The 24,718-nt window shown below is 37.4% G+C and overlaps 1 protein-coding gene and 1 long non-coding RNA gene across 2 annotated transcripts; one reads left to right on the forward strand and one right to left on the reverse strand.

The window, feature by feature from the left end:
* The first annotated feature begins 251 nt into the window (after nucleotides 1–251).
* Nucleotides 252–1,012, forward strand: LOC149830540 (uncharacterized). Its single transcript, XR_016433680.1, has 2 exons — nucleotides 252–377; nucleotides 502–1,012. It is a non-coding gene; the product is annotated as an uncharacterized LOC149830540 (long non-coding RNA).
* Nucleotides 1,013–1,812: 800 nt separating this feature from the next.
* Nucleotides 1,813–23,619, reverse strand: LOC149830541 (SUMO-activating enzyme subunit 2-like). Its single transcript, XM_090015849.1, has 11 exons — nucleotides 23,460–23,619; nucleotides 23,244–23,333; nucleotides 22,498–22,581; nucleotides 22,184–22,402; nucleotides 20,471–20,572; nucleotides 14,276–14,728; nucleotides 13,932–14,161; nucleotides 4,098–4,191; nucleotides 3,822–4,004; nucleotides 3,638–3,735; nucleotides 1,813–2,584 (listed from the first exon to the last, which is right to left on the reverse strand). Exons 1-11 carry the CDS (start codon nucleotides 23,490–23,492, stop codon nucleotides 2,194–2,196), a joined length of 1,977 nt encoding a protein of 658 aa, XP_089871975.1. The 5' UTR covers nucleotides 23,493–23,619; the 3' UTR covers nucleotides 1,813–2,193.
* Between the last annotated feature and the right edge of the window lie 1,099 nt (nucleotides 23,620–24,718).

Here is a 24,718-nt window from a genome sequence, read left to right on the forward strand (position 1 = left end):
AAACAAGATGAAAAGGAGCCTAATCGAGTGAACAAGAGTAGGTTAAGATAAGGATGTGGATGAACCCACACCATGTCCTTTTCCAAGTGATGGTGCCAGCCAATTGAGGACTCGCAAAACAAGTGCACCCACATATCTTCTTCTGCCAAAAAACTGCCTATCTACACCCATGACGTGTGTATACCTATCCAAAGCCTCCACTATTTTTGACCGTTAGTCACATCCAGTTTAAAATCCCCCCTCGCTAATATTCCACATTGAGAGAAGACCCCCATATCCATGGCTCTTGATTCAGAACCTGACCACCTTCACATTTCTAATGAAGATGAGTCACATGCCTTCGACATGAGCTCACTGCAGACCCATCTTCCCCGAAAGTAAGAACCGGGCGTGCTCGCTGATTTTTTTTTTTTGTTTTTCTTGGTGATCTTGATCATGATTCTAATTGTGGGTGTTGCTGAATTCTTGCTTTTGATTCTGGGTGTTCTTGATTTTGTGCAGGAGAGGCCTGTCGAAGTGTTTTTCGGGGAAATCACAATCTTTTACATGCATTTCGGACGTAAAGAGTGTTGAGGATCTTAAGAAGCCTGAGCATCCTTGTGTGAAGAGGAAGAAGTACAGCAACGATCAAAGCCTGTTCCTTCCTCCTGATTCTTGCAGGCTGGTGTTGAGCACCCTTTGCAGGCCTTGCGTAGGCGTGTAGATTGAAGATAGATAGAGACATTTCTTAATGCGCCGGTGAAATCTTGTAGCGCCCGTCGCGGCATACCATGGTGACTAAACAACCCATTATCTTAATCCCAACCTGCCTGAATGTTTATGAGAGATTTTATCACAGGTTTTGATAATCAGAGTAGAATTTGCGCAGAAGCAATGGAGTGAAATAAGGAATTTTGGTTAGCATTACTTTTGTATCTAATTACATCTGTAACAATAATTTTTACTGAACAGGGTTGCTTCCTAGTTGAGACTTGAGATAATGATCAATTAATAAATCACCTTCTTGGGTAAATATGCATTCTGCTCTCTTATAAATGAGTTTAGAATACGTCACCTTCGCTCCAAATGAAATTGCATGCATGCAAATGTCAATTCAAGAACACATGCTGGTAAACAAATAGACCCCAAGAGCTCCGCACACTTGGTTAGATGGGTTAGCATAAGCAAATCGGTTCTGCTCATCCCCAAAGTAGTCTCTATCTTCATACCCTTGTGATTTCATTGATGCAAGTGTCTATCTTCATACCTTGTGATTTCATTTATGCAAGTTGCTTTGTTCAAAACGGACACTATAAATGTGATCTACAACATTCATTTAGTGAAGCTCAACATTTAAATCACCAAAATCCAACTTGTGCTGCATTTTTTGGTAATTCAAAAATCAACAGTTGACAAAACACAATTTTGTGATTAAAAAAGTCATATTTTCATGAAAAAAAAATATGATCCAAGAGTCGATTCATTAAATCAGCCATGCCGAATCCATCCATAGGGTCAGATTTATTCAAAACAACTTGTACGGTCATTTCCGTGCAACTTAAGAAGGGTATGAAAATTGGGGATGAGTGAAACCGAACTTTAGCTCAAGGCTTTCAAATTGGAGGAGGCCAATAACTTGATACCTGAAGTATGCGTTACTCTTATCAAAGCCTAAGCCTCAAGAAACTATCCTTGATGGGCCAAGGGAAGGTAATGATAAGAGTTTTACATTGCAGACACGTCCACGGTCAACATGACACCTCTCAGCCTGCAACGAGGCGTCCAAACCATAACAATGGTTTCCCCAAGCTAAATTGAAACCCAAAAAAAATAGTGCATAACCAAAGATGAATTTATAAAATATGTGCCACAGAAGAAATTCAAAATTGATAAGTATTTGCTCATAACAGGGGGTTAAACTTCCAACTAAATTACAAGTTAAAACAACTTGAAGCACCATTTGGCGCTGCTTAACGCACTAATACAAATTCTAATCAAGCTGCCACGGCTCCATCTCTTCCATATGTCCGCCTCCGCCTCTACCATTCCAAAAAATTAATCCACTGACCGAATTCGAGTTTGATCAACTATGGTACAGGGTTTGAGCATCCGATACCCTCCCTCTCTCTCTCTCTCTCTGACAAGAACTAGAATTTTACAGGCATGTTACAAAAATAGTGTGCAAAGCCCACAACCAGGTCAGTGAAATAGTTGCTACTGTGACCTTGCCTTCTTCCTAAAGTTGGACTGGTCATCGGCCACAACTACCACATCATCATCATCGTCAACATCTTGTCCAAGCTGCCCGTTCTCATTATCTATATCAACAATAACCGAATTAGCTTTAGCAGATGATTTGTAGAAAGGGTCTGAGCCCTCTGCTTCTGATATCTCAGCCATCTTTCTCTTACTCCCACTAAGAGAAATTGGTTCAGCTGGGAGCATTTCAAGTTCATCAAAATCATTCGGAGTCGTCAATGTAATTTCCACAGAATCCGGTATAGCTTCTCCATTGTTGGTGACCTGGGTTTGCTGCGCAATTGGTGTTGGCATCCATCCAGAAAGAACCATTCCATCAGGTTCTTTCTCCTCGTCAAATTCATCCCTGCACAATTAATTGCAAAAAGAACATGTAACGAAAACTCACCTATTGAAATAATAAATCCAAAGTACGTTATATGTTGACATGAAAATCAGCCAATAATTTATTGAAAATATGCAATTTTCCTTGGTTCTGTGTTTCTCACTGTTTCATTTCAATTTTGCTTGGAGTTCAAGGCAACATATCCAGAAAGAATGTAAAGTCCCACTAATTGCTAATATGATACAAAAATCAAAATTTGGAGATGAAAAACATGCTCAGAATGTTCATGCACTTAAAACTGACTCACACAAGCGCATTTTCAATAATAGTTTTTTAGACAGACCACATTTTTATAAATAAACAGGGTCCACTTTTGTAGACCACAGGGCTCTGCACACTTGGGCAGGTAGGACGGCTTAAGGCATTCAAGTTGAAGGATGTTGCGAATTCGGTACATATGATGCATGTTCTTTGCTGCAAGGCCAAATCCAATGGTAAGACTATCGAGGGGAATCCTTGTGGAGCTCTACACCATGGACTCTAAAACAGCGCCACAGTCAACATAGCACCTCTCAGCCCGTAATGGGATGTCCGAACGACAATGGTAGTTTATCTTCATCATCAAAAAAAAAAGTGAGGTAGAATTTCTGGAGGGCTGTTTCTTTTGAAGAAACAGGTGGTAACTGAACAGTGTGCGTCTCAGAAATGTTATCTAATATGGTTCTGCATCAACTCTTGTGATCTTTTCCACCTCACATTTAACCTACCTCAGTATTCCTCCAATAACATTTGCATGTTGCGCTTACTCGTACAAATGGCTACATTTGTGGACATTATTGTGATTTAAAATGATAATATAAAGAGGGCCTAAATTTAGAAGTTGCCAGCCATGACAATGTCGTAGTAGATTAGTACCAACTACCAACCAGGTCAGAAAAAAATTAATATCTAAAAACAAAAACTATGTGGTGAAAACCAATATCTTTATATGAATGAGATTTCAACAGCGAGGTCAAACTAAAAGCAAGATCAGTACACAAAATCATAACATGGAGAAGCAAGCTAAAAAGAAACCTGTGCTTGATATTGATGTTGCATGACAGCTCTTGTTGAAGGTCCTCAACTTTGAGCACTGTCCCACTAGTAACTGGAGTGGGAAGTTTAACCAATACCTGAAAGAAGTTTAAAACTCCAGCAAGATTAGTAGGAAACGCCCATCAAAACCAAAAAAGAGACAAGGGTGAGAGAACTTGTGGACCTTTTCAAGGTTCGCAGCGTAATTGGCAGCTTCATCTTCATCAAGATCATCACCAACTTCAAAAATAAGGGATGAGCCAAGCATGATCATTGGTAAATTCATCCCAAGTTTACTTTTCACAATTTTCTCCACGACATCCTTAAGCTTTGTAGAAAAAGTATTGACCTCAAGTGATAGGGGAGTCTATTTCCAATACCAAATGATCAAAAGTTTGAATATTTAGTATATAAAGCAGAGGCTTAATGCAAAGAGATGCACAACTAGTTAAGAATTCACCTCAGAACACACATAGCAAGATTTGTTAGGCTCAAATGGCTCAACAGGCATTAGAAGCATCTTCCTTGATGGGTGTTCCAAGCAGTAAGTCATTCTGTACATATGGCAAGAGCAGATTACATATAAATAAGAGTTGACAACGTGCAGCAGCCACCAGTAAAGACAAACATCATGGTTCTTCCATGCATACAGTGACATAATGATAGGGACAGTCAAGAAATTAACATAAGATTTTGGGGAGACTTTTCGGAAAGATCAGCTAAACCTTTACAGGTGACAGCAAAAGATCATGCCAACATTTTCTTCTTCATGTTCATTTTCCTTTAAAAAATCTAATATGTCAGTGGAAGGATTTCATTGATGCCTGACAAAAATAATATATGGATTGTGGCAAGGTATTGGTTAACTATTATTTTGCTTCATTAAGAAATAGTTTACATAGGTTAATTAAGTATAAGTAATATAAAAGATACATCTGCTATTCAATTTTTTCCTTGTACGGTAGATAAATTAGAGTAAGGTGTGATGACTGAAGCAAGGATATCTCCTTCATGTGTTTCCTTCTTTGCAGTCTATAAGCAAAGAGAACAGATAGATTAAGGGAAACCGTTATCTTTACTGGAACCAGTGTTGTGAAAAGCTTTGAGGCGTAGTGAGGCACTCCACCAAAAACCGAGGCGAGGCGTAAAGCGTAAGCCTCAAATTTTTTTAAACTTTAAAAAAATTATTAAAAAATATCTAAAAATACAAATAAAATAGAAATATCAAATAAGTACTAAAAAACATGAGATTAACATATACAAGTAACTAAGAAACTGATTACATAACTGAAAAACTAATTATATAATTGAAAAATATAATTCTTCTTCTTCTTCTTCCTGCACCTTGAGGTTGTGCCTCAAGACGAGGCACGCCTTTTGCGCCTCAAGGTGCATTTTTGATAACACAACTATTGCACATGCATCTATTGTCATTGATGCATAAATTAAGATACCAATTAGTAGTTACTAAGAGGTGTCTTGGAAACCACAGTTGTCCCAGGGTGCCAAAATCAACTTGGGACATCAGCTTCTTCAGGAATGATTATCTAAACCAATAACATAAAAGAATAGAAAATAAAAAGAGGATTTATCACTTTTGGAAACACAAATTTATCAGCCAATAATCTTGTAATAGACACAATATATCTCCATGCAAATAATTTTTTATTAGAGGGTCAAACGTATCTTTTTGTCCTTCAAGATAGAGTTTACATAGCCTCTATCTTAATTTTGAAACAAAAGAACTAGTGGATCAGGTAGTGATGCAAAAACAAGTACAGCTGGTCCTATGGATCTTTTTGTGAACAAAGAAGCACGACAAACCACAATAAACACTGCTTTCAAAAACAATTATGCTGATGGATGTGTGGGATGCCGTCCATCATTTGCTTCCCATGACTGGGGCATAGACAGTAGTCATTTGTGGATGCTGCTGTTAATACAATCAAACACTACCACTGAAAGACAAAATATATGTCGTGCCATTGGTAGATTTTTTTTATGCAAATGCCTTATCATTTAATCTTTGCAACAGTCCATATTTTTGTGCAATGGTAGAAGCTATTGCAAATTATGGGTGAGGGTTCAAACCGCCTTCTTATCATGAAATCAGAACGTGGATTTTGAAGGACAAGGTAGATTGTACTCATGAAATTTTGAAAGAGTTCAAAAAAGAATGGCCAAAGGTTGGTTGCAGTATTATGACAGATGGTTGGACAGATGGAAAAGGAAGAAACTTAATTAATTTTCTTGTGAACAGCTCATCTAGAACAGTATTTTTGAAATCCGTTGACATCAGCGACATGGAAAAAATTGGTGCAAATTTGTGTACGTTGTTTGAAGAAGTTGTTAAAGAAGTTAGTGAAAGTAATGTGGTGCAATTCATTACAGATAATGCACCAAATTATGTGGCAGCTGGAAATATGTTAACAGTAAGAAAAACATATTTTTGGACACCATGTGCAGCCCACTACTTGGATCTTATGTTAGAAGATATTGGAAAGATATCAATTTTTAAAGATACAGTGGAAAAGGCAAAAAAAAATACAAGATACATTTATAGTCATGCATGGGTATTAAATTTAATGAAAAAATTCACAAAGAAGAAAGAACTTTTGTGTTCAGCCGTCACTCTTTTTGCCACAACAAATCTTACACTTCATAGTATTGGGTGTTATAAGAAAGAGTTAAAGTCGATGTTCTTATCTTCAAATTTTAGAACATCTAATTACTATAAAAAATCTGATGCTAAGAACATTTCTTATATTGTTCTTAATGATCATAAGTTTTGGGCCGCCATATCATATGCAATTAAAGCTACACTACCTCTCGTGAAAGTGTTGCGACTCATTGATGCAGACGAACCTGCTATGGGATTTTTGTATGAGGCAATGGATAGAGCAAAGGAGGAAATTGCTTTAAACCTTGACAATGTCGAAAGAAAATATAAATATATTTGGGATATCATTGATAAACGATGGGACTTGCAACTTCATAAGTCTTTGCATGCAGCTGCCTATTATTTAAATCCACATTTTCATTATGCTGACAACTTCAACCCTGATGGAGAAGTTATGAGTGACTTTTATGATTGTGTTGAAAAATTAGTTTCTGATGCAAATATTTGGTTGAAAATTACAACACAAATCGATGCATTTAAAAAGGCAAAGGGCTTGTTTGACAGAGAGGCAACTGTTACAACAAGGAAATTAAAAAGTCCTGGTAAGTTTGCAATTATGTTGTTATTTGTCAATGTTTTTTTATGTTTTTTTGTTAATTATGGCATTCTTAATGTTTTTATTAATTTTTTATTATTTTATTTGAATGCAGTTGATTGGTGGAGTTCATTTGGGCACGAAAATCCTGAGTTGATGAATTTTGCAATTCGAATTTTAAGTTTGACATGCAATGCATCGGGCTGTGAGAGGAATTAAAGAAATTTCTCATTGGTTTGTGACTTTGTATTTTATTTTTGAAATACATTTTTATATATTTAATTATCTTATATTTGATTATCAATGATTTGAAATTATAGGTGCATACAAAACGAAGGAATAGACTTGAACAAGAGAAGATGAATGCATTGGTTTTTGTAATGTACAATATGAAATTAAGAGAGAGAAATATGAAGAGGAGGGCTACCAAAGACCCTATATGTCTAGATCATATAGACTCAGACGATGAGTGGATTGTGGAGAAGGAAGATCCAGTGTTGCCAAGTGATCCCAATTGGTTGGAGGATTCATAGTTGGATCTGAACTTCAACATAAATGTCATTGAGCATGTGCCTATTGAAAAAGTCACTTCACCTCATGTTTCACAAAGTGGTTCTAGGCAAGACATTGTTAAATTATGTATATATAAATATATATATATACATATACTTATATATATATACATTAGTATATATATAAGTATATATACGTATATATGTATATATACATAATTATATTTTTTTTCTGTTTTGTATAAACCAAAAACCCGATAGGGGTATTTTGGTAATTCCCAAATGTACCTTTTTCTTTTTCTCTTTTTCCCTTTTTTCCTTTTCCTTTTTTATTTTGTCTTTTTGCTTTTTGGAATCATAAAGGGGCCCCACCCATCTAGTCGTTGGGGCCCCAACAGTCATATTTATGACCGTTGGGGCTCCCAACGACTAGAAGGGAGCCCCCTTTATGGGTCCTCTTTAGTGCTTCCCTCCTCTATATAAAGAGGAGGTTCCCCCTTGTAAATGTATGGGTTTTTACACCCTTCTCTTCCTTTCTTCAATAAATCCAACTTATGACTTTAAGTCATTTCCTATATTTGTGAGTTTTGTGTGTGCACATTTGGTGTTTATGTTCTTGGCTCTTGTAGTCACTCTTAAGGAGTGACTTTTTGCTCTATTGGTGCTTCCGCCTCTTTTCATTACATGGTATCAGAGCTCGGTTGGTGATTGGGCTTCTCTTTTGTCATCTTGGAAAGCGTGTCTCTCAAAGTTTTGAAGAAAGAAAGTATATTTGGTGCCGATGGAACGTGACTCTAAAGTGGAGCTCTCTTTCAAGCTAAATGGGTCCAACTATCTCATGTGGGCCTCCGCTATGGAAAACCATCTAAGAGGTAAGAAACTTTGGGGTTTTGTTATGGGGACTACTCCCGAACCCTCTCTTGTTCTTACCAAAATTGAAAATGAAGTTGAAAAGGCTTTAGATGGCGATGAGCGCATCAAAACCATTAATGAACATCAATCCAAAATCGAGGATTGGGAAAGTAACCATGCCAAAATCTTGGCATGGTTTATGAACAATGTAGATCTTAAAAATTGTGCCAATATTGCCAAGTTTAGAAGAGCCAATGAGGCTTGGTTTTTCCTTAAGGGTATGTATACCCAAAAGGATCTTGCTCGGCAATTCTTTTGTCAAGAAAAAATTCGTTCCACCAAACAAATGGATATGAGTGTCCGGGACTATTTTAGCTCTCTAACTCCTCTTTGGGATGAGCTTGTCCTTCTTGAGCCCAAATGAGTTGCTCCACAAGACATTGAACTAAGAAGGGAACAAATTGAAAATGAGCACTTTTTTCAATTCCTTCATGGACTTCGCCCGGAATTTGAACAAGTGAGGGCATCTCTTCTCCATAGAAGCAAAGCCCTACCTATTGAAGATGCTCTTGCCGAGGTATGTCAAGAAGAAACTCGACTTGGCTTGAGCATTAGGAATAATGAGGTTTTGGCCGTTAATAGGCCCGGATCAAATGTTAAAGCATATAGACCTCCCCACTTTAACAAAAATATCAATGGGCCTAGAAAGGGAATCATATGCCACTATTGTAATGAACCGGGACACATTAGACCGGTTTGTCCTAAGCTTAAAGGAAAGGTTGCCGCGGTTGAAGAAAATTCTCCAAAGAAGGAAGAAAGTACCAAAGAAGAAGATATCAAAGAAACTTTTAATCATATCTCCAAAGTTCTCCAACACCTTCTCAAGTCTTCTCCTTCAACATCCGGAGCCGCCATCGCCTACTCTTCATCGCCTCCAGGTATGTGGATACTAGACTCTGGTGCTTCTTTCCATATGACATCTCATAAAAACTCCCTTTCCAATGTTTTTTCTGAACCTATGTCCTCCTATGTCTCAACGGCCGATGGAACGTCTTTAAAAATTGAAAGTATTGGAACACTTGACTTCAAAAATTCTCAAAACTTTTTTGTTCCTAAAGTAAGAGTTGTTCCAAAAATTAATTTAAATCTTTTTTTCGTTTCCCAAATCACCGACCATGGATGCCAAGTCTCTTTCTCACCTAAAGATTGCATCGTGCAGGATCTCCAGTCAGGGAAGCTGATTGGGCAAGGCCATAGAAGGGGTGATCTCTATTTTATGGACTTTTTGACGCTTCCATCTAAGTCATCTTGCAATCTTGTCAAAGACAAAAGTATTGGAATTTGGAATAAGAGACTTGGTCATCCAAATTTTGTAAAAATGTCTCTTTTCCCGTTTTTGAACAATACTTGTAAAGACAATCACATGACTTGTAAAGATTGCATTTTTGGGAAATCTAAAGCTACTCCGTTTCCTCAAAGAAGTTATTTTGCCACTCGGCCATTTGAACTTGTTCATTCCAATGTGTGGGGACCTTCCCCAATTTTGTCTAAAAGAGGTTTTTCGTATTATGTGATCTTTATTGATGACTTCACTAGATTTACGTGGATATACTTCTTAAGTCGCAAATCTGAAGTCTTCTCGTTCTTTAAAGAATTTCATGCAATGGTTAAAAATCAATTTTTAGGAAATCTATCTATTCTTAGGTCCGATTCGGGAGGTGAATATATGTCTAATGATTTTCAAAATTACTTAAAAGAAAATGGAATTTGTCATCAACGTTCTTGTCCCAACACTCCACAACAAAATAGTCTTCCGGAAAGAAAGCATAGACACATAATAGAAACTACAAGAACATTATTAATTTCAAAAAATATCCCAAAATCCTTTTGGGCCGAAGCGGTTCTAACTTCAACATATCTCATCAATAGAATCCCTTCATCCTCTTTGCAAAATCTTTCTCCATTTGAAAAACTCTACAATATGTCTCTCGATTATAAAAGATTAAGAATTTTTGGATGTAAATGCTTTGTTTTAACTCGCAAAAATGATAAACTTTCTCCTAGGGCTATTGAATGTATTTTTTTGGGATATGGCGAAAAACAAAAATGATATCGATGTTTTGACATCCTTAATAATAAACTTTATATCTCAAAAGATGTCACATTCCTCGAAGAAGAAAATGGTTTTTCGCATCAACCAAATGAAAATATTGACTATTCTTTTTTATTTGACTTGTTACCTCAAGAAAACATCATAGATGATCATATTGATCTTAATGAACCTCTTGAAGATCTTGTTGAACATCCAAATAATGATCAAAACTTAGAAGAAAATGCTTCAAGACAAATACAAGTCTACTCTAGAAGGAATGAAAGAAATCCTCCATGTGCCCTTGAAAGATTTTTTCAAAATGAGTCGATAGAAGAAACCTCTCAAAGGAGATCAAATCGCATTCCTAAGATTCCAAATAGATTTGTTTCTTATGACTCTTTTTCCCCTAATTATCGAGCATGTCTTCTTGCTCTTCACTCCTTTCATGAACCATCACATTACAATGATGCTAAACAATATGATCATTGGAATGAAGCTATGGAGCTTGAACTTAATGCCCTTAAAAAGGCATAAACTTGGGAAATCATTGATCCTCCCAATGGCAAGAAACCCATTGGATATAGATGGGTGTTTAAAGTAAAAACTAAGAGTGATGGTTCATTGGAAAAATATAAGGCTAGGTTGGTAGCCAAAGGTTATGCCCAAGAGTATGGGGTAGACTATGATGAAACTTTTGCCCCAGTTGCTCGAATGACTAGTGTTCGAGCCCTTAGTGCTATAGCTTCTGTCAAAAAATGACCCATCTTTCAACTTGATGTTAAAAATGCTTTCTTGAATGGTAATTTAAATGAAGAAGTTTATATGGAACCACCTCCAGGTATGATTTTAAATGGAAAAGTTTTAAAATTAAAAAAGGCTTTATATGGACTTAAGCAAGCTCCTAAAGCTTGGTATGACAGGTTTAGTAATGTATTAATCAATTCAGGTTTTTCTTCTTGTTATACTGACATTGCTCTTTTTGTCAAAAGAACAGGTGACTCCATTATTATGCTTTTGCTGTATGTTGATGATATGATCATCACTAGAAATGACAAAAAGGGAGTAAATGATGTTAAGTCTATATTAAAAGATACTTTTGATATGTCTGACCTTGGTTATTTGAGATATTTTTTAGGAATTGAAGTGGCTTATTCAGCGCGTGGGTACATCTTATCTCAAATGAAGTTAGCTGCAGAAATTTGTACCAAATCAGGAATATCTGATGAAAAGAAAGTGGAGACTCTTGAAGTTATCAATGTGAAACTAAGACTTGAAGATGGTGTTCTTCTTGAAGATCCAACCCCCTACCGCCAATTAATTGGATCCCTCACCTATCTATCCATCACACATCCAGACATAGCTCATGCGGTTCATGCAGCGAGCCAATTTCAGCACGCTCCTACTACGGTTCATATGGCGGCCGTAATGAGAATTGTGTGATACATCAAAAATACCATCTCCAAGGGACTCTTCTTATCCTCTTCCTCATCTCTTGAATTGACTGCTTTTACTGATGCTGACTGGGGAGGAAATCCCAATGATCGGATCTCAATTACGGGTCTTTGCATTTTTTTAGGTGAATCTCTCATCTCGTGGAGATGCAAGAAGCAGCAGAAGGTCTCTTTATCATCTACTGAAGCTGAATATCGGGCTATGGCGATGACAACTATGGAAATTGTGTGGCTCAGAAGCCTTCTTGGTGACATGGGCGTTCACATTTCCACTCCCACCAAGCTCTGTTGTGATAACAAGAGTGTGATATACATCGCCAGCAATCACACCTTTCATGAGCGGACCAAGCATATCGAAATGGATTTCCATTATGTTCGAGACGAATATCTCAAAGGGACCATCACATTGCCATATGTCACTTCAGAGTATCAACTAGCTGACTTCTTCACCAAGGCGCTCCCAACTCCACGATTCATGTTTCTTCTTGGCAAACTTTCGGTCTTCTCCCCGTAAAGTTTGAGGGGGCATGTTAAATTATGTATATATAAATATATATATACATATACTTATATATATATATACATTAGTATATATATATAAGTATATATACGTATATATGTATATATACATAATTATATTTTTTTCTGTTTTGTATAAACCAAAAACCCGATAGGGGTATTTTGGTAATTCCCAAATGTACCTTTTTCTTTTTCACATTTTTCTCGTTTTCCCTTTTTTCCTTTTCCTTTTTTATTTTGTCTTTTTGCTTTTTGGAATCATAAAGGGGCCCCACCCATCTAGTCGTTGGGGCCCCAACAGTCATATTTATGACCGTTGGGGCTCCCAACGACTAGAAGGGAGCCCCCTTTATGGGTCCTCTTTAGTGCTTCCCTCCTCTATATAAAGAGGAGGTTCCCCCTTGTAAATGTATGGGTTTTTACACCCTTCTCTTCCTTTCTTCAATAAATCCAACTTATGACTTTAAGTCATTTCCTATATTTGTGAGTTTTGTGTGTGCACATTTGGTGTTTGTGTTCTTGGCTCTTGTAGTCACTTTTTGCTCTATTGGTGCTTCCGCCTCTTTTCATTACAGACATGTCTTCAAGAGATCGAGGTTAAGTTATATTCCTTTTACCTAGCTATGAATATAAATGTATTTTTTTAATTACATAACATAAATATTTAATACGAAAAAGAAAAGCAAAAGAAGTAATTGAGGACGTGGATGAAGAAAGTGTAGATGATGAAGAGTCAGAGAATGAAGATGAAGAAGAACCTATTTATATGGATTCTTCAGATGATGATATTGAAGACTTAAATATTGATGATGACGAAACACAACAAGAGCCTAAGCCCTAATTCATATCATGGAGCTATTGGCCATTTATATGTTTTTGGGGACTTTCAGTTGTAATTGTGAATGTTAACACTCTCATTTTGAAGAATTCTGGACAAATACATTAACATTTGGTTGTTAATGTTAACATGCATTTTTTAATTATGACATGATGTTGTTAGTGCTAATATGCATTTTGTTGTTAATGTTAGTTTTTTATTAAATGAATGCTCATATTTATGCAATTAGATACTTATATAGATCAAGTTGTTGCATTAATGTTACTTTTACATGTTAATCTCATATTTTTTTCATATTTATTTGAGATTTTTTATTTCGTGTTGGTTGGCGCTTCATCAATAAAGCATTTCTTATTTATTTATAATTTTAGATAATTTTTATAGTTTTTTTTAAGTTAAAATTTTTTTTGAGGCTTACGCTTTGCGCCTAGCCTCAGATTTTGGTGGAGCGCCTCGCTACGCCTCAACGCTTTTAACAACACTGCAGTGAAATAAAACATTGGCATGCTCCTGCTGGTTTGATATGCAATTATTCTTTATAGAAATCTAGGAAAGAGAAGCCATGGAGACATACTTTTGAACATATTTCCTGCTTCAAAGGTTGCTTAGAATTCTAAAATATAGCCGACCTGGAATATGTTTATTAAGAATGCAGGTTCACCGAAGGATGATATATATCCCAGTATTTTTGTCTTTATTTGTTCAAACCGCTGCTTTGGCCACTAAGGCAATTGGAAGCATAACTCTGTAGTACAATAAGTTTGTAAAGCCCATGCAAATAATACTCATGAGAAAAAGGATTTAAAAACTGTCACCTATAGTTGCCAGCATCATTTTGAAGCACTTTAATAGCTTCAATGACAATGAGTCCAGCAATAACTGCATTGGTCGTTGCAATAGCATGCACAATGTTACCAGCGATGCCTTTTGCCTCAAAAAGACTGTGCATGGGTATACCAAAAGAAGAAGCTCTGATATTTGCTGCAGCAGTAACAAATTCTACAGCTAATTGGTCGTCCTTATCAAAAGTCAGGCTCACAATATCCTAAAAACAATGACAAAAAAAGAACAAAGTTCTTCAGCAGTGGTGAGACATCTGATAGTGAAAACAATAACTGCAAAGCAGCCATTTTAGCAACACAAAGAATTATAGCAAGACCTTTCTTTCCTCAATAAAGAGTTTCATAGCCTCCAGGAAGATCTTAGTATTTTCTTCAAGGTTCCAAACATCCTGTGGGTTCTTTAGTCGCAGAGAAGACATTGCAGATAGAGCACCAGGATCAGTGGTGTGTTGTCTGTCCACCTTCCCGTTCTGGTCAGTGTGCTCTAGTGGCAAAACATCCTTAAGATATATTGGACTTGGCTTTTGCCTATTCTTCCACGTCTCTTCATTACTAAGAGCAAGATCGATGTTATATCCAAAGACGTGATCAAATATTCTTCTAGCATAGTGGCCAGAATCTTCATCTGCATTACGTTCAAATACATCTTCAACATTCTTTGAGGGGTTTGTAGCATCACTTGAGTGCACATTAAGATCATTGTCTTGGCTCTTGTCACCAAAAAGTTTTGCAAAGAGAAGATCTTTTGCCCATACGATACAGTGTACAAACTGTAAAATTCAATAGTTTAAAATTCAAGAAGTTTGACACATAGCTTTCCATATAAGCTACAGACTGTTATGCTGAAATGAGAAGAAAAAGAACCCAGCAAGACCAAAAGACACAAGAAATAAAAGAAACAAAACAGAAACCAGAAGATTTTTTTCCTTTTGGAAAGGCTCTAAAAGCATAAGTAATCAATTTTCAGTACAGCATTTCGGAAGCATATAATAACATGCTAATATGAAAAAATCACGATGGGAAGTATTCCTCCTATCTAGTTTCCAGATGAAATAGTACGTGTAAATCAGCATGCATCATATAAAATGAAGTTTATGGACTACAGCATAGACAGTCATAAAAGCATGAGTTGAAAAGCAGAACTGCAATAAGAATGCCATTGAAAATTGAATACCATAAGATGTATACTTAAAGCTTTGGAGTATGAGTCTACGGCATAACCCACATGCGAATTTTCAAGGCTTTCCCTCCCAGAAAGAAATAATTTTGCATCCTACTAATTTTCTTTTGCTTTCCATTTAGGAATTAATATTGAATGGAAGACACAATCGTTTCCCTGTTAGTAAAATAAGATTGGGAAAACTAGAAAAGATCTTCACGAAATAGAATTGTCTTTCATGGTTGCAAATGAGTAGAAACAAAGAGATAAACGCAATGGAGTAGAAAATAATGAATCAATGTCAAGCCTTCCTATGATCTAACTGATATGATTTTCAAACAAGGCATATCAGTGCCTGCTAGATAAGAACATAGACAGAATGCCAAATGGAACATGGACATAATGCCAGACGGATGTGGGCTAAGTGGTCTTGTTATACAAAGAGGAATTGTAGTCGTTTACTTTCTTTTCTTAGATGATGGAAACATGCCCATGAATATAAACTATGATCTCTATCACATTCACATTGTTGGATAAATACCGCCCTTCAACCATCATATGTTAATATCCAGCCCCTTAGTTAATTTAGAGTCATCAAGTCTGCATAAGCTGAAATGTCGAGCAATAATCACTATGGAAACACATGATGCACCTCATTTTGCTTTGCAAGAAACCTTAAAGCGAAACATTACATTTGAAAAGTATTTCAGCCATAAAGAGATTAAAATATAATATCTACGTCAACACACAATGCAGCAAAAAGGATAGGCATAGGATAGATCCTAGAATTAAGTGGTGGGCACTGAAAGGAGCTAAACAATGAATGTTTGTAGAGCAGGTAGTTAAGGAAGTTGATTGGGGTCTCGAGGAGGATTCAGAATCAATGTGAAATAAGATAGCGGGTGGCATAAGAAAGGTGGCTAAGGAGGTATTGGGTGAGTCTAAAGGCGATGCACCACTAGGTAAGGATACATCATGGTAGAACGAGGATGTCAAATTAGCTATTAAGGTTAAAAGAGAGTGTTATAGAAATTTAAGTAAGAGTCGTGATAATGAGAATTTGGAGAAGTATATGATAGCAAAGAAGGAAGCTAAAAAAGTAGCTCAAAACGCGAGGGATAAGGTATATAAGGAGGTTTATGACAAATTGGATACCAAAGAGGGCGAGAAGGATATTTATAGGCTTGCAAAGATGAGAGATAGGAAATCGAGGGATCTAGGTATGGTTAGATTTATCAAAGACGAAACGCAAAGGGTTTTAGTCAAAGATGAGGAGATTAAGGAGAGATGAAAAAATTATTTTGATAAGCTATTTAATGGAAGTCATGCTCAGGATCTTGGAGACTTCTCAATTCCTTTTCATGAGATGAATCGTGACTTCATGCACAAGATTCAAAAGAATGAAATTGCAGAGGCTTTGAAGAAAATAAAATCAAGAAGAGCAGTTGGTCCAGATGGTATACCTATCGAGGCCTGAAAATGCTTGGGAGAGAAAGGTTTAGAATGGTTGACAAATCTTTTTAACAAGATTTGGCAGATAAATAAGATGCCTAATGAGTGGAGGAAGAATACTTTGGTGCCTCTATATAAGAATAAGGGTGATATACAAGATTGCACAAACTATCGTGGTATAAAACTCATGAGTCATACTATGAAACTTTGGGAGAGGGTGATTGAGTCTAGGTTGAGGAAGATTGTCGTGATATCGGAGAATCAATTTGGTTTTATGCCTGGAAGATCAACTATGGAAGCTATACATCTTCTTAGACAGCTTATTGAGAGAAATAGAGAGAGGAACAAAGATTTGCATATGGTTTTTATTGATTTGGAGAAGGCATACGCTAGAGTACTTAGGAACGTTCTCTGGTGGACAATGATGAAGAAAGGTGTTTCTCTCAAGTACATTAGTATAATTAAAGATATGTACGAAGGAGTAGTAACCAATGTCTGCACTTGTGGAGGGGTGACAACCAATTTTCCTATAACGGTTGGGTTACATCAAAGATCTGCTTTAAGCCCTTTCCTATTTGCTATAGTGATGGATGAGCTTACGAGATCAATTCAAGAAAATGTGTCATGGTGTATGTTGTTTGCTGATGCTATTGTTTTGATTGATGAGCCTAGAGCTGAGGTTAATGCTAAGTTAGAATTATGGAGACAGACATTAGAAGCAAGAGGTTTTAAGTTGAGTAAGAGTAAGACAGAATATATGGAATGTCGGTTTAGTAAGCAACAAAGTAGTGGTGGGAGTGTAGTGAAGCTTGGTGAGCAAGAAATATCGGTGGATGATTGTTTCAAATATTTGGGATCTATCATCCAAAAGTATGGAGAAATTGATGGAGATATAAATCATAGGAGAAAGGTTGGGTGGATGAAATGAAAAACTGCAACTGGAGTATTGTGCGATCGTAGAATGCCATTGCGGTTGAAGAGAAAGTTTTATAGGACGACTATTAGGCTCGCTTTACTATATGGTACGGAATGTTGGGCTGCCAAGAGACATCATATTCAAAAAATGAGTGTAGCTGAGATGTGCATGCTTAGATGGATGTGTGAAAATACAATAAAAAATAAGATTCGAAACGAGGAGATACGTAAGAAGGTAGGCGTTGCACCCATTGAAAATAAGATGAGAGAGAATCGTTTACGGTGGTTTGGACATATTCGACGAAGGCCTAATGATGCTGGAGAAATGGGAAAATATATTAGTTAAAAGAGGTCGGGTAGGCCTAGGAAGACATGGATGGAGATGATAGAAAAAGATATGAATGCTTTGAACCTCACCGAGGACATGGCATTGGATAGAAATGATTGGAGGAGAAGGATTCACGTGGAAGACCCAGAATGATTTTCTTTTTTGGTTCATATCGCCGACCCCAATTGTTTTGGGATGAAGGCGTAGTTGTTGTTGTTTGTTGTTGTATCTACGTCAACACACATGAATGGAGAAAATTGTTAAGGACCGCCCTGAATCCCGTTCTTTTTCGGTTAGGATCGTTCGGATCCATTTCTTCTCGTTTGGGCTTGTGTGTATCCGGGTCAAGTATTTGGTTGGATTTTGGACTTGTTACTTTGGTTTGGGTTGTTTGAGATCGGATCCATCTTGAACCGATCTGTATTTGCTTTCGTATTTGTTTTGGTTCGTCCTAAATCAGAATAACGCTGGACCCGATCCGACCTTGAACTATTTAAGGTGACTTAGCCCCAAAATAAATGTATCTTGGACATTTTTTGGAACTCTCCTCTCTGAGATCACGTTTTCTCATTTCTTCTCCTTTCACGTTTTTCAAGAGGATCATTAGGATTGAAGTTCTCCACCTCTGATCGTCGAAAACGTGTTTCTCCCTTTGATCATGACATCTGTGGTTTATCGGGATACACGAGCGCATCAACAAGGGCCTAACCCTTCACAATTTTTGAGAAAACTATTAAGGCATCGATCCCAAGATCGGTGTCCTAACATCAGCTATGCCCACTGCAGGGTCCTTCAATCTATAATTTTGTTAATCGTCTTTTTCATTGTGCATATTTCATATTTTAGGTTGAAGATATCCAAGTAGATCAAGTGTACACTAGACAATGGGATTTTAATGGAGTGATTTACAAGAAGCTGCCTAACTTATCAGCTACTTACAAAAGCTGCCCAATATTTGAGTTATTACATTTAAAATCATACTTTAGCTGAATGTGTTTCAAATACAAGGTACAAAATGACATTTTTGTCCTTTTTATTAAAACAATTCATCTTATGTCATCATATGGTCTTCTCTTAAACAAATGAACAACGAGGACATTTCAGCCACTTTTTTTTAACCAAAGAAAGGTCAACAGATTGATTTTAAGATAATCTTGCCTATGGAATATAATTAATAACAGCAGGCAGCAAAATGTAGGGAAAGAAAAATTACGAGCCTTTCTATAAGTAGCTCATAGGTAGATTTTTGTATTACTTTTTTAATGTCACCAGACAAAATGTTACCAATTAATCATCTTTCTCTGGGTCAATTGGTCACATTATTCTATTTTTCTGTATTTTACTTAGTTGTCATAAGCGTTAGGCAGAGCCTAGGTGGTGAGCCCCTAAAAATGCCTAGGTGGGGCCTAGGTGATACCCCAAATAAAAAAAAATTTAAAAACATGTATACAACATAAAATCAATCAACAATAAGCAATAGACAAATAATGTCGTTGAACACTATAAAGCAATTATATTACATAACCTTAACCTGCTCAAACAAATTAAGAATAAATTAACAATTGAATAAACAAACCATACAACTAGGGATGGCAGTGGACCGGGGGAAAGGGGGGCCCCGCCTCGCCCCGTTTGGACCGGGGATGAAGGGTATGAAACGGGGATGGAGGCGGGGATGAAGGTTAAAATCCATCCCCGTTCGGGGATGGAGGCGGGGATGGACGTACCCTTTTCCCCGCCCCGCCCTGTCCCCGCCATGATCCCCGCCCCGTCCCGTCCCTGCCACTTTTCCCCGCCTCATCCCCATTTGAACCGGGGATGGAGGACATGAAACGGGGATGAAGGCGGGGGTGGAGGTTAAAATCCATCCCCGCCGGGGATGGAGGCGGGGATGGAGTTTCTAATCTTGAGGCGGGGCGGGGGTGGAGACCTTGTTCCCCGCCCCACTGCCATCCCTACATACAACTAACAATGTTAATGAACAATATACAACAAATAAAATCATGTATACAAAAAAATTAGCAACAACAAAAGACATAATACAAGCAATAGACAAATAATGTCTTCTTCTTCTCAACAATAGACATAATACAAACAATAGAAAAATATTATGTCTTCTTCTTCTTCTTCTCAACAATAGACATAATACAAGTAATGGACAAATAACACGTCTTCTCCTTCCCAGCCTAGGTGACCTAGGCAGTAATATAGGGCCCCACTGCCCAAACCTGGTCGCCCAGGCGGTGGGGCTGGTCCTAGGCAGTGTCTAGGCGCCACCTTTGACAACTAAGGTATTTTAACGTGCACAAATTCAATAAAACACTTGACAGTATCATTCTTCTTTTGAGCAAAAAAAAAGAAGAGTATCAGAAAAGGCAATCATTGTTTTCTAACAGCTATATTGCTAATTTCACCATGTGAAGAAAAAGTTCTTTTCCACATTCTGCATATATCAAAGAAGGCAATCAATGTTTTCTTACAACTATATGGCTAATATCACCATGTGAAGAAAAAGTTCCTTTCTGCATTCTTCATATCTACTACATTTCACAGTTTCTTGCCGTCATTAATTATAACAACTTGCATAGAAGTATAAATAAATTAATTTAAAGACAGAATCACCATGCAGATCCTTAGCAAAGCTGCAAAAGCAATCACCTTTGATGGAGTGCTAGTGATTGTGCAAACAGGATAGGTCGTTCGGGTGGGTTTTGGTTGACATTCATAGCACTCTGTTCTTCCCTTCGCATGAACGGTTACCTGGTTATTTGAATGTGGGGATAAAAGAGAACACAGAAAATTGAAAAGAAAATTAGATCTGCTGTCAAATAACCAAGATCTGTGCATGCACATGAATCAACTAAAATGATAAATCCATAACAAAAAACAGTTAAGAACATCATAACCATGTAGAATGCTTTCAGAATCACAAGTATGATAATAATAGTTCCTCCAAAGGCGCTTGCCCAGTCAGTTTAGGGGTGCAACAGCAACGACAAAATAGGTTAGCACCTGAACATGAATATCATGCAAAAAAACCTCAAAAAAAGTGAATAGCTGACAAGAAAACTGAATAGCAATATGGATTTACATATAAAAATCCATAAAATCCACGGATACAGTATATATGTCAGTGAAGCATGGAAGGCTTAAAGCAGTAACCAGTCGGACATGCAACATCATCTGTCTGCGGACATGAATAACCGGTTGATTTTTTTGGAAAAGGGAAGCAGAGATCATTTGTCACTATGTCAGTCTCAGCTCTTCATGTCAACTAGATTCTGCTTCCAAAATTTCTGACAAAAAGGATTTTGTCGAATGGACTCTCAAGTAACTAAAAGAAACATATATGTATTCTGAAAAAAATGGCAATAAAGAAACCTCGACGGGAACCCGTGAGCCATGAATACAACACTGCCTATCCCTAACCAACTAAAATTTTCAATCAAGGGAATGTGACATATAATGGAAGTAGAAATACAGAAATGGTTTCTTGACCCAGCTGAATGTTTAGACAAATAACGCTTGACTATGTACAGCATAGTAAATTTTTATCCCACAATACCTCCACCTCTTCTGTTAGCTGGAAAAGTGCCTGTGATTGCTATATGGCTGCCAAAATGAAAAAACAGGCACGTCATTTTCTAATTCTATCTTGGTCAGCATATCATTACTTGTATAAGTATGTCTTTGCCATGTGAACTCATTTTAAAATATCCGTTTTGCAAATGTATGCAACATAACATGACACAGCAAACTCTCTCTCTCTCTCTCTCTCTCTCTCTCTCTCTCTCTCTCTCTCTCTCTCTCTCTCTCTCTCTCTCTCATCCATATCTTGACCACGTAGTGCATATATTTTATCACAGATTCAATGGGTTACAAAATCACGTTAATTTCCGCCCAGTACACTTTACAAATAAAAAAGCACAATAAACTTCAGTTGGCAATCTCACATCAGGGTGTACTCAAGCAGGTCAAGTACACAGTTTAAGTTTTACGTGCCTGACACCTGACTAGTGACTACCATTATCATGGCTTGCTGCATCATCTTCTAACTGAATCATTATGAATTTATTTCTCACAGGAAAAAGAACAAGAAACAAGAAACTTTTGATAAAAGTCAGCTAGATAGCATAATAAAGCAAATGCTATTAAGTGGTATGATAACAAATCATGACATTGAATAAGCCGAGAAAAAATTATTGCCAACAAAAAGTTGGGCAATGCAATGCCACAAGGCTGTAGAAAAAAAAGGAAACTAACAAACAGAATGCACTTATGGAATGACAACCTCGTATCAACGAGAAAATGTAACTTCAATTATGGAAAGTGACAACTAAGCTACATCCAACTACATAAAGAGTCCATCACCTGTCCCAAAAATCCAGTAGTCCCGCTTTCAACCAGAGGAACATCAGCGGCCAAACACAGTCTGTTAACATGACGGCGAGCGTCTAAGTTGTCGAGACCATTCAAAACTACATTGAATTGCTTGAAGAAATCCACACTGAACTGCGAATCCTTAACATTAGCATGATACGCCGTAATATTTATGTCGGGCTTAAATTTCAAAACCGCTTCTCGCGCAACCTGGTTCAGATATCCAAAGGATAAGCCGTGACCCATCATGCAAACATTTAGCAGAACGAGCAAGAACAAAGGGATCAGTAAAATCTGCAACTTACTTTAGCCTTGGACTGACCCACATGCCATTTCCGGAACAGGAACTGTCTGTTCAGGTTACTCACTTCGATGGTATCCATATCAATCTGCAAAAACCAAGTCATAAAAATCAAATAAAGAGAAGACTTGAACCATCAAGTAAAGCAAAACCGAATCGAACAATCATAATCACAAATATCGCCAGTATTTCTAAAAATATCACGACCATATGGCGATATTTTCAAGAGATGATACTATACTGAAAAAACCATATCTTCAAAATATCGCGCATTCTGAAATATCGTGATTTTCCCAATATGGACGCCATAAAATATAATTTTCCTGCTTTTTATTTTTACGTTGTACATGTTTTACACAGTCTAAATATTCATATACACCAGTTATTCTTGAAAAACGTTCTTTTCCAAAATATCGCGATATTTTCCCTCAGCAATATTTTACCAAGAACTAGATTTGTGTGACAAAGCGTTTGATTGGCGGACTCGCTTGGACAGGACACACTGTCCCGCCCTGTCCACGCGCCCCCAATAAAAATCCTTTTTCGTGCATCCGGTACTGTCCGTCCTCCGCTGTTCCGTGAGGCGCACGGAACAGCGGCGGACGCTGTTTTTCGAGTCCGGCGACCCGCGGACGCTCAGGGACGGCGTATCAACGCCCTGAGTGAACAATCGAACACTAGTAAATACAATCACAAGAATCAAAAGAAGAAGCAATGAGAAGTAGAAAAACCAAACCCAGGAAAACTCACTATGTGAATATCTCGAAAGCCAGAGAGAGCAAGCGTCTTGAGAAGCTCGCAACCGATGCCTCCCGCACCAACCATAAGCACCTTCGCTCCCTTTTCCAAAAGAAAATCACCAACAAAAAAAAACAATCAGAAACAGAAACATAGCCGGAATCCATCAATCTTCAGCCCTAACCGAAAATTTACGAAGGGGAGCAAACAAAAGAACATAAACCTAACCTTGATTGCTTCCAACTGCTTCACCGGCGCCATCACAGAAGCTGCAAATTTGGGGGAAATTTGGAAAGGTAGGGTTTCTCACACACACACACACACACAGAGAGAGAGAGAGAGAGAGAAATTCGTGGAAAGAGCGCGAAGAGGGAATTTTTTGCGCAAATTGCAGAGAGAGTGCAAAAAGCAAACCAACCAAATGGTAAGTGATGGTTCGAAATGAAACCTCCTCTTGGCATGATAAATTACGAAAATATCTCAGATTGGTCGCTCATGCTCGGCTCGTAAAAGGCTCGTGAACTAGGCTCGGCAAGCCTAACACGAACAACCGATATTTGACTAGGCTTAGCTCGTATAGACTCGTTAATTAATAAAAAAAATATGTTTTACATTTATTTTATAGCATAGTGTAGATGGTTGAAGACTTGAAGTGTTTAGCGTGCAACCAATCAAGTTTAGAATTCAAATTTTATTGCTTTTGTGTTTGAAATAATTGTTCATTTTGAAACCTAATTAGTTTGAAATGGCTCAAAATGTTGAGAGATTAAATTTTATTACTTTTTACTTTGAAATTTTGTTGTTTAGTAAATGAATTATCTCGGGCTCAACTAGGGATGGCGGTAGAATGACGAGAAACTGGGTTCCACCCCGCCTCGCCCCATTTGGACCATGGATGGAGGACATGAAATAGGGATTTCAGTTAAAATCAAAACCCATGCGGGAATTGAGGAAGGGATGGACTTATGCTTTCTCTTGTCCCGCTCTGCCTCATCTCCGATCTTTCTTTAGGGATGGCAATGGATCGAGGGAAAACAAGCCCCCTACTCCGCCTCATCTCATTTGGACCAAGGATGGAGGACATGAAATGGGGATGAAAGCAGAGATGAAAGTTAAAATCAAAACCCGTCCAAAGATGGATGACATGATTTTGAAGCTAGTGCTCCCACTTGTTTAGCATGGGCTTAAGCTCTTCTCGGCTCATCGAGCGAGGATATATATATATATATATATATATATATATATATATATATATATATATATATATATATATATATATATATATATAAACTCGATGTTGAATTTTTCAATTAGGAAGGAGGGTAAATATGGAATAAAATGTGGAGACTAGATATGTCCATTTTGAAAAAAAAGGATGTGTTGATTGACTGGTAAAGCCCCTCAATAAGAAGTCGGACCTAATGGACCGTATGGTACTCAGGGGCATCAAAGGGTCGGGTTTGGTTCGGACATAGGTAAAACGAGAC

The sequence above is a fragment of the Nuphar pumila genome, chromosome 8 (genome assembly GCF_984573655.1).
Source record: "Nuphar pumila chromosome 8, dmNupPumi1.hap1.1, whole genome shotgun sequence".
NCBI classification, from domain to species: domain Eukaryota; kingdom Viridiplantae; phylum Streptophyta; class Magnoliopsida; order Nymphaeales; family Nymphaeaceae; genus Nuphar; species Nuphar pumila.